General features: G+C 49.1%; 2 protein-coding genes across 2 annotated transcripts in view; one reads left to right on the plus strand and one right to left on the minus strand.

Moving 5' to 3' along the window:
* Positions 1–5,990, plus strand: part of LOC119390438 (E3 ubiquitin-protein ligase TRIM37-like) — a 68,313-nt gene extending 62,323 nt beyond the window's left edge. Inside the window, 1 exon segment of the mRNA XM_037658060.2 lies at positions 1,110–5,990. Coding sequence (XP_037513988.1) covers positions 1,110–1,354 — 245 coding nt within the window. The 3' untranslated portion in view covers positions 1,355–5,990.
* LOC119390441 (elongator complex protein 6) lies at positions 5,923–13,309 on the minus strand. The gene is made up of 2 exons (XM_037658063.2): positions 12,516–13,309; positions 5,923–6,136 (listed from the first exon to the last, which is right to left on the minus strand). The coding sequence occupies exons 1-2, from the start codon at positions 13,206–13,208 to the stop codon at positions 6,014–6,016; spliced, it is 816 nt and encodes a 271-aa protein (XP_037513991.1). The 5' UTR covers positions 13,209–13,309; the 3' UTR covers positions 5,923–6,013.
* Positions 13,310–13,445: the final 136 nt, after the last annotated feature.

Raw genomic sequence — 13,445 nt, forward strand, 5'->3', positions numbered from 1 at the left:
GCTGGTTTCTACGAGGGCACCGACCGGCGCGTGAAGTTGCGAGCGGTTTTTTTCTCCGTCTGCCTCCGTGTGTGCGTGTGTGGCTGTTTGCTTGCGTCATACGTATACGCTTGTTATTCAGTGCGACAGAAAGTTGAAAACTGAATTTCACTGAAGATCCAGCGCTTGTAATCAACTTGAAAGCATCGCGTTGTGATAGCGAAAAATTGTGTTAGCACGCGGTGTTAATGAACGACGACACAAGAAAGTGGGAGCAGCTCAAAGCATCAAGAGCGACGTGCGCACCGAGTAGCGGCTACGTGAGTGCAAAAATGGGTAAAAGATATCCCATCCTGCAGTGACCCTGACTGATTTTTTCACACGTTTAATAATGCGGGGCAGTGTGGAAGTCCCCATTCACAATTTGAAAAGTACCTGTGCCGTAGAAACATAGCGCCACCAGCAGATGAAGGAGTGATGACACGGGAAAACCGACGTTGTTGGGGCTCGTTTCAGTGGCAAGTTCGCAAACATGAAGTGCTCGCTTCGAGAAGCGGAATCTGCTCAGCAACACACCGTCGCTGAACTCTTCCATGGAATTTTGACGGTTCCCAAGCACTCGCAGCGTTAATTGCACATATGGACGCCGGTAGCGTACGTCGCATTTTGTTTAATGATTTTGTAAAGTTTCTTGCGTAATCAGCCGTAGTGCACCGCATAAGTGGCGCCTTAAAGTGCCTGCCGGGCTACCTTATCGAACGCCTCCTTTTCACGGCGATAAGGTTAAGGAAAGGCTGGATTGCGGCATAAGGTTTGTTTATGAAACGCGTTAAGGTGCCGAAAAGGTAAGGAGGGCAAAAGATAAAAGATAAGGTCGGTTTGTGAATACGGGCATTAATGCCAAGGAACCTCACATGACCAACTGATGACATCACGTAATGATTTTCAAAATGATGTCATCACGTAACAGTGATCACATCACAATTTTATTATGTAAGTCCATCCAAAGTACCCAATTGAGTACCACGGGACTTGGAAGGTTACCGGATGAATGCGGCAAAATGTTCGCATAGCCATGTGGGTCACCATTCAGGCCAGTGCATTGACTGCTCGTGAAAATGAAAACGCAGGCTGGCTTGCCACCCAGGACGGCCGTGGATCTCCGTCCGCCTTCGTTGCTTCGTCGTCGGGACACCCGTCCAGCACGGCCCGTTCGCTGCCGGCTTCGCCGTCTCTTCACGGAGCTGCTGCCACGGCGGCAGCGACAGCTGTGGGAGTGGTGGCGGCGGCCGTGACCGGCGGCGGGAAGAGCCACGAAGGTGGCGCCAGCCGCACGACGACTTCCAAGCCTCACCACGACAGCACCCCCCAGTGAAAACATTCCACTTGTTCCGGCACTCGCGTGTCAAAGCGTCACGCTTGCTGCCGTCGAGCCTGTTTGTTGCGCTAATTCGTTTTCTTTTCTGTCACACCCGGTGTCGCGACATGCTCTCGTGAAACGGCAGAATTGGCCACTAGCGAATCAACGGATAAATGTGTAGTGTGAGTGACCGGCCACCCAATGCCTGCAATCACTCTGAGGTAATACTAGGTCACTCTGTACGCAGGCTGTCGAACTTTCAGCTGCGTGCAATGCTCGTGAACGAGATGTTGAGAGTCTGATGTACCACGGATACATTGTGCTCAGGCCAGAATGACGTAAGGAACTGCCGTCGTTTTGACGCAAATAACAATTCATCTACTCGATCGAATGCTTGAACTGCACGCTGACCCTGCAAATCCACATTTGCTCGGAGAAAAACTTGATGTTCCACATTGGACCTCGGTGACTGTCGCATGTGGCGTGCATAAGTACGACGCGTTATAAGAATTACGGTTGAATCTGCACTTCGATGATGGAGTGAAGTAGACAGATCCATTACGGAGCCAAACCGATCCAATATACGAACAGTGGGAAATGTTCAACCACTCTGAATCGGCCATTATGCGACCGATTCTCCTTTGCAAAGTGACGAGACATGCGTCCAGTCAACTGGTTTAATTTGCTGTATGTTAATTGAACTTCTACGTTGAGTTACAATTGCATTTTTTTTTCTTCCCCCGAGCATTAAGCTGATATGTGACAGGCTAGCCATTACGCAATGCCAGTGCCACATAATGAGGACAAAAAGCTGATGTTGCTTCACAGGGACATTGAAGGTTACATTGACTTCACCATAGAGGGCTTATTGGTAACAGCCATCACGTGATTTGCTGCTGTAACCAGGCAGCTTCGATGCGTTATGATCCAGCCTCTCCGGCTGGCGTGACTTGTTATTCAGATTAGAACAGTAAGGAAGTGTGCGATTGACGGAACACAAGAAGACACGCAAGGACAAGCGCAGTCCTGTGCACAGCAGATAAAGCAAGCAAGTGAATCTTGTGTCCGGGATGAACAGTTGGAATGGAATCCAGTGAAATACACTCAAACCTCGATATAACGAATTATCGGTTATAACGAAGTAAACGAAGAATAGCCTTGGTAATGCACACAGTGGTTCGAATATACGTTTATAACGAATTTTCGGATATAACGAAGTTATTTTCGTGTCAAATGTGACTGTTATAATGAGGTTTAAGTGTAGGTGCGTTTATGAATGTGTGCATAAAGCATTATCGTTTTTTGGATGACTCAACTGCCTATGTTTTTCATAGTAGCCTGGATTTCACAATGTTGCCTTTGTTCATTTGTGTGTGTATGTTTGTTTTGGTGGGCTGTCTCAGTAGCACAGTGGATGGATCACCAACTGCTTAGAGAAAAGCCAAAGCAATTGAGAGGCAGCTCGTGGGTTGCCTTTGTTTTTTTTTTTCTTGCATGTACGTCCCTGTTTGTTTTGTTCATACGTTTCAGTTTGTGTTCCAGTCATTACCATAATAACGTAAAAATATACATTCCTTGGCTAAAATACTGCCAGATTATGTGTTTGTTTTACGTTGCAACGCTACGTTTAAGTATAGTTTACGGAGAGCTGTCAATAATTGTACTATAGATTAAATAAGACATCCTTGTCTTTACTTCTGAGCATCCTGTGAGCTTGTCTGGTGTGCTTTTTTCTATGAGCAGAAGAAAGCTTTGCAGGATTGTTTGGGGTATGCCATCTCTGCATGCTTTTGTTGCTTGATGAAATACGAGCAGAACATGATTGGAGCACTTTTGAATGTTGGCAAACTATCGGAGGCTTTCTTGCGAGGAACTGCCGGGTTTAAAGGAGCCTCTGGCAGTCATGTTTTCCTGTAGCTGTGGTTTACTGGATGTGTGTGTGAATAACAGGTGCTTGTGTAACGAGAGCTCAAAAACAGTGTCGTGTGATGCAAATGCTTGTGCTACTGCCGCAAGATAGAACTGAAAAGGGATGTCAAATGTAGTGCCAACTACTGCCATCTAGAATCTAGGCGGTCACACTGGTGTCGGTTGCCATCGTTGACAACTGGTTTACAATCAGTGCGTCCGACGCTCAAAGTTTGATACAGCTGCCTCGAGCGTTTTGAGAGTGGATGTTGGAGTACCAGCAAGTAATTTTTGCGACACGTGAGAAAATTGCGTACAGCCATATTTTTGGAAGTGTGAAAGGTGTCTATTTCAACATCATTGGAATGTATACAAGCATGTTAGTCACGCATTTGCATGCTGTGTTGCATAACTGTTAAAAATAACTGGCTGGTGCAGTGAAAGGCTTACTAAGGTATTTTGTGAAGCCCAAGAATGAGCTAGGTTGTAGTGCTTCTGTGAACACGCTGATGTGGCTTTGGTAGCTAGCTGCAAAAAAGAAAAAACCCAAAAGACATAAAAGAATTTTGTTTTCCAGTGGGGCACAGTTCTTGTAGCTAACTTACCATGTTTTTCTTTTGCATTCTAAGTTGCACTTGAACGCAAACATTGACAGTTAACATTAGGAACAAACTGAACGATTCCCAAGAAGTCATTCTAAATGTTTGCAAAGAAGCTACTATTCCACCACCTTTATCAAAAGCAGTCACTGTTTGCTACTGACTGCTGTGTAGATCTTTGTCAGGAAGTAAGTTTCAGTGTGTCTTCACTTACTGTGTGCATTGCAGAGTAAAACGCACACTTCAGTATTCACTGTGGATGTAGTGAGAGTTGGGATGTATGTATATTAACACTGGATTGATGAGCCAGGTTACATCAACGTAACTATTTTCCTGGTTGCTTCGCATTAATAATGCCATTAGCTTTTGCTTAAGACAACACTTAGCACATCTCTGTGCACTTACTACGACACTTACATCCACAGCTATTTGGCTGCAGGGACACTATAGGAAAAATGTGCAATATCCTGGATGTGATAACCCCTCCTTTCTTAAGGCACTTGTGAATATTTCCGAGTATTCAAAATGCTGAAGAATGACAAGCAGTGATGGATAACTCCACTTTAACACTCGGGGCGTTCACAATATACAATGCCACGGCAGTTATGCAAGGATAGGCTGAGTATATTATGTATCTTGTAATGTCCTGGCAGTGTCCTTTTTACAGAAAGTAAATAGCTGCAGCTTGCCTTTTGGGAGGCCATTGCTTCAAGCTACTGCAGAGATGGAACATTTTAGGCACAGTTTGCAGAGATGGTATCTCAGCTGTACAGCGATAGCTGCCAGTATTGCAGACTGTGCTTTAAAACATGATGGGTAAAGCTATGCTTCGAGTGAGCATCTCTGTAATGCATTTGTGAAGGCTGGTCAGCAAATGAGTGTTGGGAGGAACCATCGTTGTGGCCATGTCTTGCACATAGGACACCCAATTGACTGGTTGCTATTAGTTGCCAGATGAACTCTGGTGTCCACCTTGTTGTGGCAAACCTTGGCATTGATCTGTCATTTCCATTCTCTCGCCGCTCCAAGCCCATGTAACCTTCGTGGCCTTTCTTGCAAGCCATCTAGACAGGAAGAACTATAATTCACCATTGTTGTATGCACTCGTTTAGGGTTTGTCCCCTTCCCACCTTTGGCAACATTTAGCACCTTGTAGATAGAGCCTGCAGCTGCTTCCTTGAAGTTTATGTGCACTCGGTTCTCGTTAATGTCTCGTCCAATCGAATTTTGTTTCTTTGTAGACAGGTGTGCATGTAGATTGATGTCTGGGCTCTAGAGCTCCTATAATAGACTAGATTGTGGTAGCTCGAACTTTATTCAATCTTTAACACATTCCTTTCAAGTTTAGTTGGGATTTGTTGCAATGATAGTTACGGCCTCAAGGCTCAAGTCATGGTTTTACGCAACAGAAAGGCAACAGTTCTACGTTAGGTAGGACCACAAGTGCAGCTGTAGATTAATTTCTGTAGTCATTGTAATGAAGGAAGCTACCTCTGGATTGAGTTCCATTCGCAGGTGCAGATTTTTGGCAAGTTCATGTGGCATCCCAAGGTGCAACAGTAAACGTGGCACGCGTGATAGATGGCAGCACTAACAGTTGTTATTTATTGTAATACTGTTTGGTGTGCCTATATTCGAAAGGCACACAGAACATGTGATGATAGCACGCGTTTAACCTGTAGGCGATTTTATAATAAATGACAGTTGTCAGTGGTGCCTTTCTCACTGGCTTTGTTTATCAGTGTCAACTCATATAAGGAGCAAGGTCTTGACTGCTTTCGAGGGTTCCATGCTGTTTTTTTTTGCCATTCCTGGGCCTGTGAGGCGTTCATATTGTGAAACCTGTGTTGTTGTATGATACGCTGAATGTTAACTTAGTCTGTTAAGTTGTGTGCTTGGTAAGATTGTTTAGTGTGTTCATAGATTACCGTATCTGTTGTCGTCCCAGTCTCGGCTGTATACGTTTCGTACCTGTATCCACCAAGCAACATTCCGGCTTGTGCTTTATGGCACATGATTTCTGTAGTGTTTGTGTGCGTTTTCATTTCATTAGCTCCTGCAGTGCAGAGTAGTTCATTTTTGTTCAACATTTTATGTATTTATTTCGCAGTAATAGTATCAATAAATATTGTTGGTCCCACGTGCCTGGCCGTGTGAACAGTGATTTCTAGATGTGAAACGGCAACTTGTTAAGGCCGACGGGAAAGAGCTTGACGCCTCTGTCTTCGATCCTGAAATGCATCTGCTTGGTTGTCGGCAGCTGTGTGTTACTTGTTCTTGTCACCGAAATCTGCATCAGAAAGAAGACTGTTAGCTGCATAAACGCTCTTAAAAGCACAAACTAGCTCTCGGCATACTTGACAGAGCAAAATTGAGTTGGGCCCACTGTTAATTACAACATCGTAACCTGCCGTGGTGGTCTAGTGGTTACGGTGCTCGACTGCTGACCTGCAGGTCACGGGGTCGAATCCTGGCCGTGGCAGTCACATTTTCGATGGAGGTGAAAATGCTTGATGCCCATGTGCTTAAATTTAGATGCACGTTAAAGAACCCCAGGTGGTCGAAATTTCCAGAGCCCTCCACTACGGCGTCTCTCGTAATTATATTGTTGCGAATATATTTATAACTTATTTACAGCGTAGGATGGTCCAGCAGTCAAGATGGCGGTTGTTACTTCCAGCACACCGACACGTCGTCTGCCTCTTCTTCGCACACCTCACCATAGTCATAGCTGCAACCCCGCTACATCGACCTCCGGCGGCGAAAGCGCCGACTCGGCGCCTGTTAGCAGGTGGTGGGCGAAAGGTACGGCTTCAGGCGAGCGACGTGGACGACGTTTGAAGACGTAGAGGGCGCCGTAGGGTCCAGAGGGGCGATGTCATAGGTAACCTCAGTCACCTGGCGTAGCACACGGTAGGGGCCAGGAGTATTTGGGCAGAAGTTTTTCGGCCAGGCCAACATGCCGAGACGGAGACCACAGGAGAACGAGGTCACCCGGATTGAAGCGAACGTTCCGGTGGCAACTGTCGTATCTATGTTTCTGGCTGAGTTGAGAGTCCGAAAGGCGTCGATGGGCGATCTGACGGGCCTTTTCGGCTGTGCTGATAGCGTGGCGAGCATATTCGGTGGAGATGTGGTCAGGGATGGGTACGAGCGTGTCGAACGGCAAGGTCGGTTCTCTTCCATACAAAAGGTAAAAGGGAGAATATCCAGCAGTGTCATGGCGCGAGCTGTCGTAAGCGAAAGTGACAAAGGGTAGAGCAATGTCCCAGTCGCGATGATCAGCCGAGACATACATGGCGAGCATGTCAGTGATCGTGCGATTCAAACGTTCTGTGAGTCCGTTCGTTTGGGATGATAGGCCGTTGTAAGCTTGTGCTTGGTTGCACAAGAGCGAAGTAGGTCCTCGATTACCTTGGATAAAAAGTAGCGGCCTCGGTCTGTGATGAGTTGACGAGGAGCGCCGTGATGTAAGATGACGTCTTGTATCAAAAAGTCGGCGACGTCTGTAGCGCAGCTGCTCGGGAGAGGTCTCGTAATGGCAAAACGGGTAGAATAATCCGTAGCGACGGCGACCCATCTGTTACCGTTATAAGAAAGTGGGAAAGGTCCCAGAAGGTCGAGGCCAACACGAAAAAAAGGCTCAGCAGGTATGTCTATGGGTTGAAGGAGCCCGGCGGGGTGTACAGCTGGCCTTTTCCGGCGTTGGCACGACTCTCAAGAAGCGACATAACGATGTACGGAACGGTAGAGGCCGGGCCAGAAAAAGCGTCGGCGGACACGGTCGTACGTTCTGGCAACACCAAGGTGGCCGGCCGTTGGTACATCATGTAGTTGCTGAGGTACGGTCGAGCGGAGATGAGTGGGTACTACAACTAGTAGTTCCTGTCCCACTGGGCGCATGTTCCGGCGGTATAAGATACCGTCTATGATGACGAACATGCGAAGCGAACTGTCCGTCGAGTCAGTATTCAGGCGGGTGATTAGATCTCGTAGGGACGCGTCACGCTGTTGCTCGTCACCGATGTTGCCGAAAGCAGAGAGCGAGGAGATACAGATGGACGTGTCATCCGTTACGTGGTCTGGATCGTCAACGGGGTACCGAGAAAGGCAGTCGGCGTCTTGATGTAGACGGCCGGACTTGTAGACCACTGTGTACGTGAATTCCTGGAGGCGCAGAGCCCAACGAGCTAGGTGCCCTGTTTGATCTTTGAGTGCTGAAAGCCAGCATAGAGCGTGGTGGTCTGTGGTAACGGTGAAAGGTCGACCATATAAATAGGGGCGGAATTTACCAACTGCCCATACAAGCGCCAGGCACTCGCGCTCAGTAATAGAGTAATTGCGTTCGGCAGGGGAGAGGAGCCGGCTGGCATACGCAAGAACTCTATCATGACCGGATTGACGCTGGGCTAACACAGCGCCAATGCCGTAACCACTAGCGTCTGTGCGGACCTCGGTTTGAGCAGACGGGTCGAAGTGGGCGAGGATCGGCGGTGTGGTCAGCAGCGTAATGAGGCGGGAAAAAGCACTGGCTTGGTCAGGACCCCACCAAAATGGCACATCTTTCTTGAGAAGATCAGTGAGGGGGCGGGCAATATCTGCGAAGTTTCTGACGAATCGTCGGAAATATGAGCATAGGCCCACAAAACTTCGAACGTCTTTGGCACAAGTTGGTACGGGAAAATCGAGGACAGCGCGAACTTTGTCGGGATCGGGTCGGATGCCAGATGAGTCAACGAGATGCCCGAGAATAGCAACTTGGCGATGGCCAAAGTGGCATTTCGATGAATTAAGTTGTAGCCCAGCCGCACGAAACACTGAGAGAATGGACGAAAGTCGGTCGAGGTGAGACTCAAAGGTGGGGGCAAATACAATGACGTCGTCCAGGTAACACAGGCAGATAGACCATTTAAAGCTGCGCAAAAGCGTGTCCTCATCCGCTCGAACGTGGCCGGCGCATTGCACAAGCCGAACGGCATGACTCTGAATTGGTAGAGACCGTCAGGCGTTACAAAGGCAGTCTTCTCACGGTCGAGGTCGTCTACGGCGATTTGCCAGTAACCAGAGCGTAGGTCTATCGAAGAAAAATAGGTAGCACCATGAAGGCAGTCCAAGGCGTCATCGATACGAGGAAGCGGGTAGACATCCTTTTTGGTGATCTTGTTTAAATGCCGATAATCCACGCAGAAACGCCAGGTGTTGTCTTTCTTTTTAACTAAGACTACAGGGGAAGCCCACGGACTCGAAGAAGGCTCAATAATGCCTTTTGTGAGCATCTTGTCGACCTCCTGTTGAATAACTTGGCGCTCTGATGGTGAAACTCGGTAAGGACGCCTGTGAATTGGAGCTGCATCACCGGTATCTATGCGGTGCTTGACTTGCGAGGTTTGGCCTAAGGGCCTAGCGTCGAAGTCAAATATGTCAGAGTAGATCATAAGGAGATCAGTGAGGTCTTTAACTTGAGAGGGCAAAAGTTCTGAGGCAATCATCTTGGTGATGTTGTTGTGCAGTGTAGAAGAGGTGACTGCGTCGACTCTATGCGGGTTCGGAGAGACGACAACGGGCAGTTCAGGTGACACCGATGAGATCTGGCACTCGTGCGACGGTGACAGAGTAGCAAGAGCAATGCCTTGTGGTAGGACTTGAGGGCTGAATCCGAAGTTCAGAAGAGGAAGGCACGTCTTGTTCGCTGTAACAGTTACAACTGTGTACGGAGAGGAGACGCTGCGGGCCAGTAGAACACTGGGAGAAGAGAAACCACGTAATCACCATCCGGTACATTGGGATAGGGTTCAACAGCGACGCAAGTTAGGGCTTGTGGTGGCAGACGAATAGCCTCGGCACACGAAAGTTTGGTCTGAACCACCTCCGACACGTCGGCGGACGCAGGCAAGTCAAGTTGTACAACACCGGCCGAGCAGTCAATGACAGCAGAGTGGTCAGACAAGAAATCGAGTCCGAGGATGACATCATGTGGACAATGAGCGAGAACATGAAACAGAACGGACGTCTGGCGGTCGGAGAACCTCACACGTGCCGTGCACATTCCGAGTACAGCCGGAGCTCCTCCACTAGCGACACGTACAAATAGGGACTCGGGCGGCGTAAGGACCTTACTTAATCGTGCACGGAGATCAGAGCTCATAAGAGAAATATGTGCGCCGGTATCAATGAGGGCAGTAACAGGTAGGCCATCCACTTCCACAGCAAGCAGGTTCTGGTCCGTAGTGAGGGTCAGCAGAGGGTTTTCAGATCGGGGGTCGAATGCAGCGTCACCTCCGGGAGCTGCATTGCTCAGTTTTCCGAGTATGGGCGTCCAGTAGGGCGGGGCAACAAATGGCGACGGGGCTGAGGTGACCGGGAGCGACGATCGCTTGGGGACGGCGAACGGCTGGAGCGTCGGACCGATGTCGCAGGAGCCTCAGCGTATGGTCCACCGTCACGAGCGGGAAACTGCAGGGGCCGGTGGTTGTCGTCACGTCGATAGCCAGAAAACGAGCGAGATGGAAAGGTGCGAGAACGACAGTAGCGAGAAATATGTCCTACACCGTGGCAACGAAAGCAGATCGGCTTGTCTTCCTGCATTCTCCACTGGGCAGGGTCACGATAGCGGCGAAACATTTCCGGTGCACGAGGAGGCGTTATGGAACTGACACGAGGTTCCGTCAACGAACACACCGGCTGCAGTCCGACATTTGCAAGCTCTTCCCTCACAACCTGCTGGATCAACGAGATCGTTGGTCGAGGATCATCAGATGGCCGCGTCAGGAAAGATGGTGGCGACGCCGCCTCGATTTCTCGGCGCACGATGCGAACTACGCTCTCGTTGGTAGGTGGTTGACCGCATGGCGGCTGAAGGTCCTCGCAAGATGATGTAGCGGCCGTGTTCGGAAGTCGCACGAAATGCTGGGCAATGCGGCGACTCTTCAGTTCTTCGAACCGGCGGCACTCTTTGATGATGTCGTCCACGGTGGAGCAGTCTTTAGACACTAGTAAATTGAAAGCATCATCCGCAATTCCCTTGAGCAAGTGGCTTACTTTGTCACCCTCTGACATGTTGGTGTCGACACGTCGGCAAAGGGCCAAGACGTCAAGGATGTAGGAGACATACGATTCGGTCGAAGATTGTGCCCGACAGGAGAGTTCTTTAGAAGCGGCCCGCTGGCGTCCGACGGCTCTACCAAATAGGTCCCGAAGCTTCTGTTTACAGGCATCCCAACTGGTTATGTCAGCTTCATGAGCCTGAAACCACGTACCTGCTGTTCCGCAGAGATAGAAGTCAACGTTGGCAAGCATCATTGTAGGGTCCCACCGGTAGACCGCTGCAAACCGCTCATACTTCGCGATCCAGTCATCGACGTCAACGTGGTCGGTGCCGCAGAAGTTACCGGGATCGCGGGGTTGAGTCAATACGACCGGCTGTACCGGAGGCTCGGTCGAAGTGGCAGCAGCAGAGTTGCTTTCTGTTGACATATTGCGGCTGTCCAGGATACGTCCGCTGCGGAGTTCCGTCTTGCGTAGTACCCAGCACCTCCACCAAAATGTCGCGAATATATTTATAACTTATTTACAGTGTAGGATGGTCCAGCAGTCAAGATGGCGGTTGTTACTTCCAGCACACGGACACGTCGTCTGCCTCTTCTTCGCACACCTCACCATAGTCATAGCTGCAACCCCGCTACAATATCGTGGTTTTGGGACGTTAAACCACAGCAATTATGGATTACAATATCATACTGAAAAAAAAAAAACCTAGCAAGAAGTACTTAGGTTGACGCTGAAAAGAATTCCAGGCAGCCAATTCACTGCACCCCACTTACATTGACCTAGAATGGAGACTTTTTTTTTTTGATAGAACTGATGTAAAATAGTTCCCTTATGATATGCAAGCAAGTAGAAGTACATTTTTACAGAACTGAAACATACAAGAGCAGCTCACAATGCAGAAAACCTACACGAAATTTTGCAATTGGGAATATCTCAGAATTGAAGTAGGACTAGCTACAGGCACACACATACAGAAAAAGAAACTTGTTCAAACATTGTCCGTGTGTTTAAGATGGCTGATCTCACGTTTTGCATTCTACGAGAACATGATAAATACTAGTCATAGGTGACATTTTTGTTGAAAGCAACAAACTTTCATATTTCAGTTATCCTAGATTCCACGCACAAAAGGCACTTGAAACATGGGTGGATTAGAGAGGGAAGCAGTGGCTTCGTTTCAGCTGGCTATGGGAGACATGCGGCTGCAAGCAGAGGCGTGCACACAGGGGTGGGGGGCGCAAAGTCTGCCCCATACTGCGACTTAGTAGGAGGGGGGGGGTGCGAAGAACCCCCCCCCCCCTTAATGAGGAAACATGCGCACGCCTACGCCTGCAAGCATTCCCTTATAGCCTTCTTGTCGGTTAGACATTTTACGTGTAATGACCATAGGTCGGCGAACTCATGAATTGACTCAGAGACTCGGATCGAGCTGCGAGTCGGAGTCTGATTGAGTCCGGCTGAGTTGCATTCTGATGAGTCTGAGTCCGAATGAGCCCTAAGTGTAAAGAATATTTTTTTGAGCGACTCTGAGTGAGCTCCACATTTTTTTGCCGACCTATGGTAATGACCATGGTAATGCATTCGGAACTGCACAAGGGTGATCGTCAAAGGCCTCGGCGCACCTGCCCCGTGATGTCCCTGCTATGTCCCGTGGAGAGGCCCCGCACGTCAATCGTGGCGTCGGCCAGGTGAGACAGGTACGTGCAGAGCCGGTGACAGTCCGCGTCGTCCTCGCGGGCGCAGGACTTCGTGCCCGCGACAATCGTGCCACGTTCGCGCACGAGAGGTTCCAGTCTGAGCGAATGAAGCAGACCCGCAATCTCTCGGCACCCGAGTCCGAAGTTGAGCAAGCTCGACACGTCGTCCACCAAGACTAGGACCTCGCCTCCGAGTTGCGCCGCTTCGTCACCGACGAAGCGGCGCAACTCGTCTAAGATTTGGGACTGCAAAATAGACAGTCTATCGCCGCTGCGTTCGGACGCCGGCGCTGTGAGGAAGGCGAACGGATGCGAGCTGTCCGAGAAGGAACCTTTGACGAGTTCCTTCAGGAGTTTGAGACAGCTGAAGCTGCGGAAGGCGTTCTTGGCGGCATAAGCTTTCAGGTTGATGCCCAACTTCTGACACACGCTGGCGAAGAAGGCGTCGTCATGGACAAAGTTCAGCTGGAACACTCTGCGGCCGGTCTTCAGGTACAGCATGAGCATGTGGTTGAGCACGAACGTGTGCTCCACTGTATCGTCGCTGGAGATGACGACGAATCGCCGCGGCAACGCCTTGTTATCGAAGTCGAGAAACGTGTTCAATTCTAAGAACATTGTGGCGTTAAGATCAGCGAGCTTTGCTAGGTAAACGAGTCCGTGTAAAGTCGTAGACTGAAACGCAGCTAACGCGACTGCCACTGCGCCATTAGCGCATTCGTTCGTCTGCTCCTAGCCTCAGTGCCGTATGCAGTCGGAGAAAAGCAAGAGTATGTGACTAAAACTACGTATCTATACCGAGATCTTAAAATTAAAATTTTTATTTTCCAATTTTTTATTGCATCGTGCTTTTAT

Source organism: Rhipicephalus sanguineus, chromosome 4 (assembly GCF_013339695.2).
Source record: "Rhipicephalus sanguineus isolate Rsan-2018 chromosome 4, BIME_Rsan_1.4, whole genome shotgun sequence".
Lineage (NCBI taxonomy): Eukaryota > Metazoa > Arthropoda > Arachnida > Ixodida > Ixodidae > Rhipicephalus > Rhipicephalus sanguineus.

What these genes read in the sequence shown, in the direction of transcription:
- LOC119390441 (XM_037658063.2), bottom strand. Translation starts at nt 13,208, where the DNA reads ATGTTCTTAGAATTGAACACGTTTCTCGACTTCGATAACAAGGCGTTG. An exon ending in GCAGGGACATCACGGGGCAG is followed by an intron (nt 6,137 to 12,515) that starts GTGCGCCGAGGC and finishes TTTCTGATGCAG; the next exon opens with ATTTCGGTGACAAGAACAAG.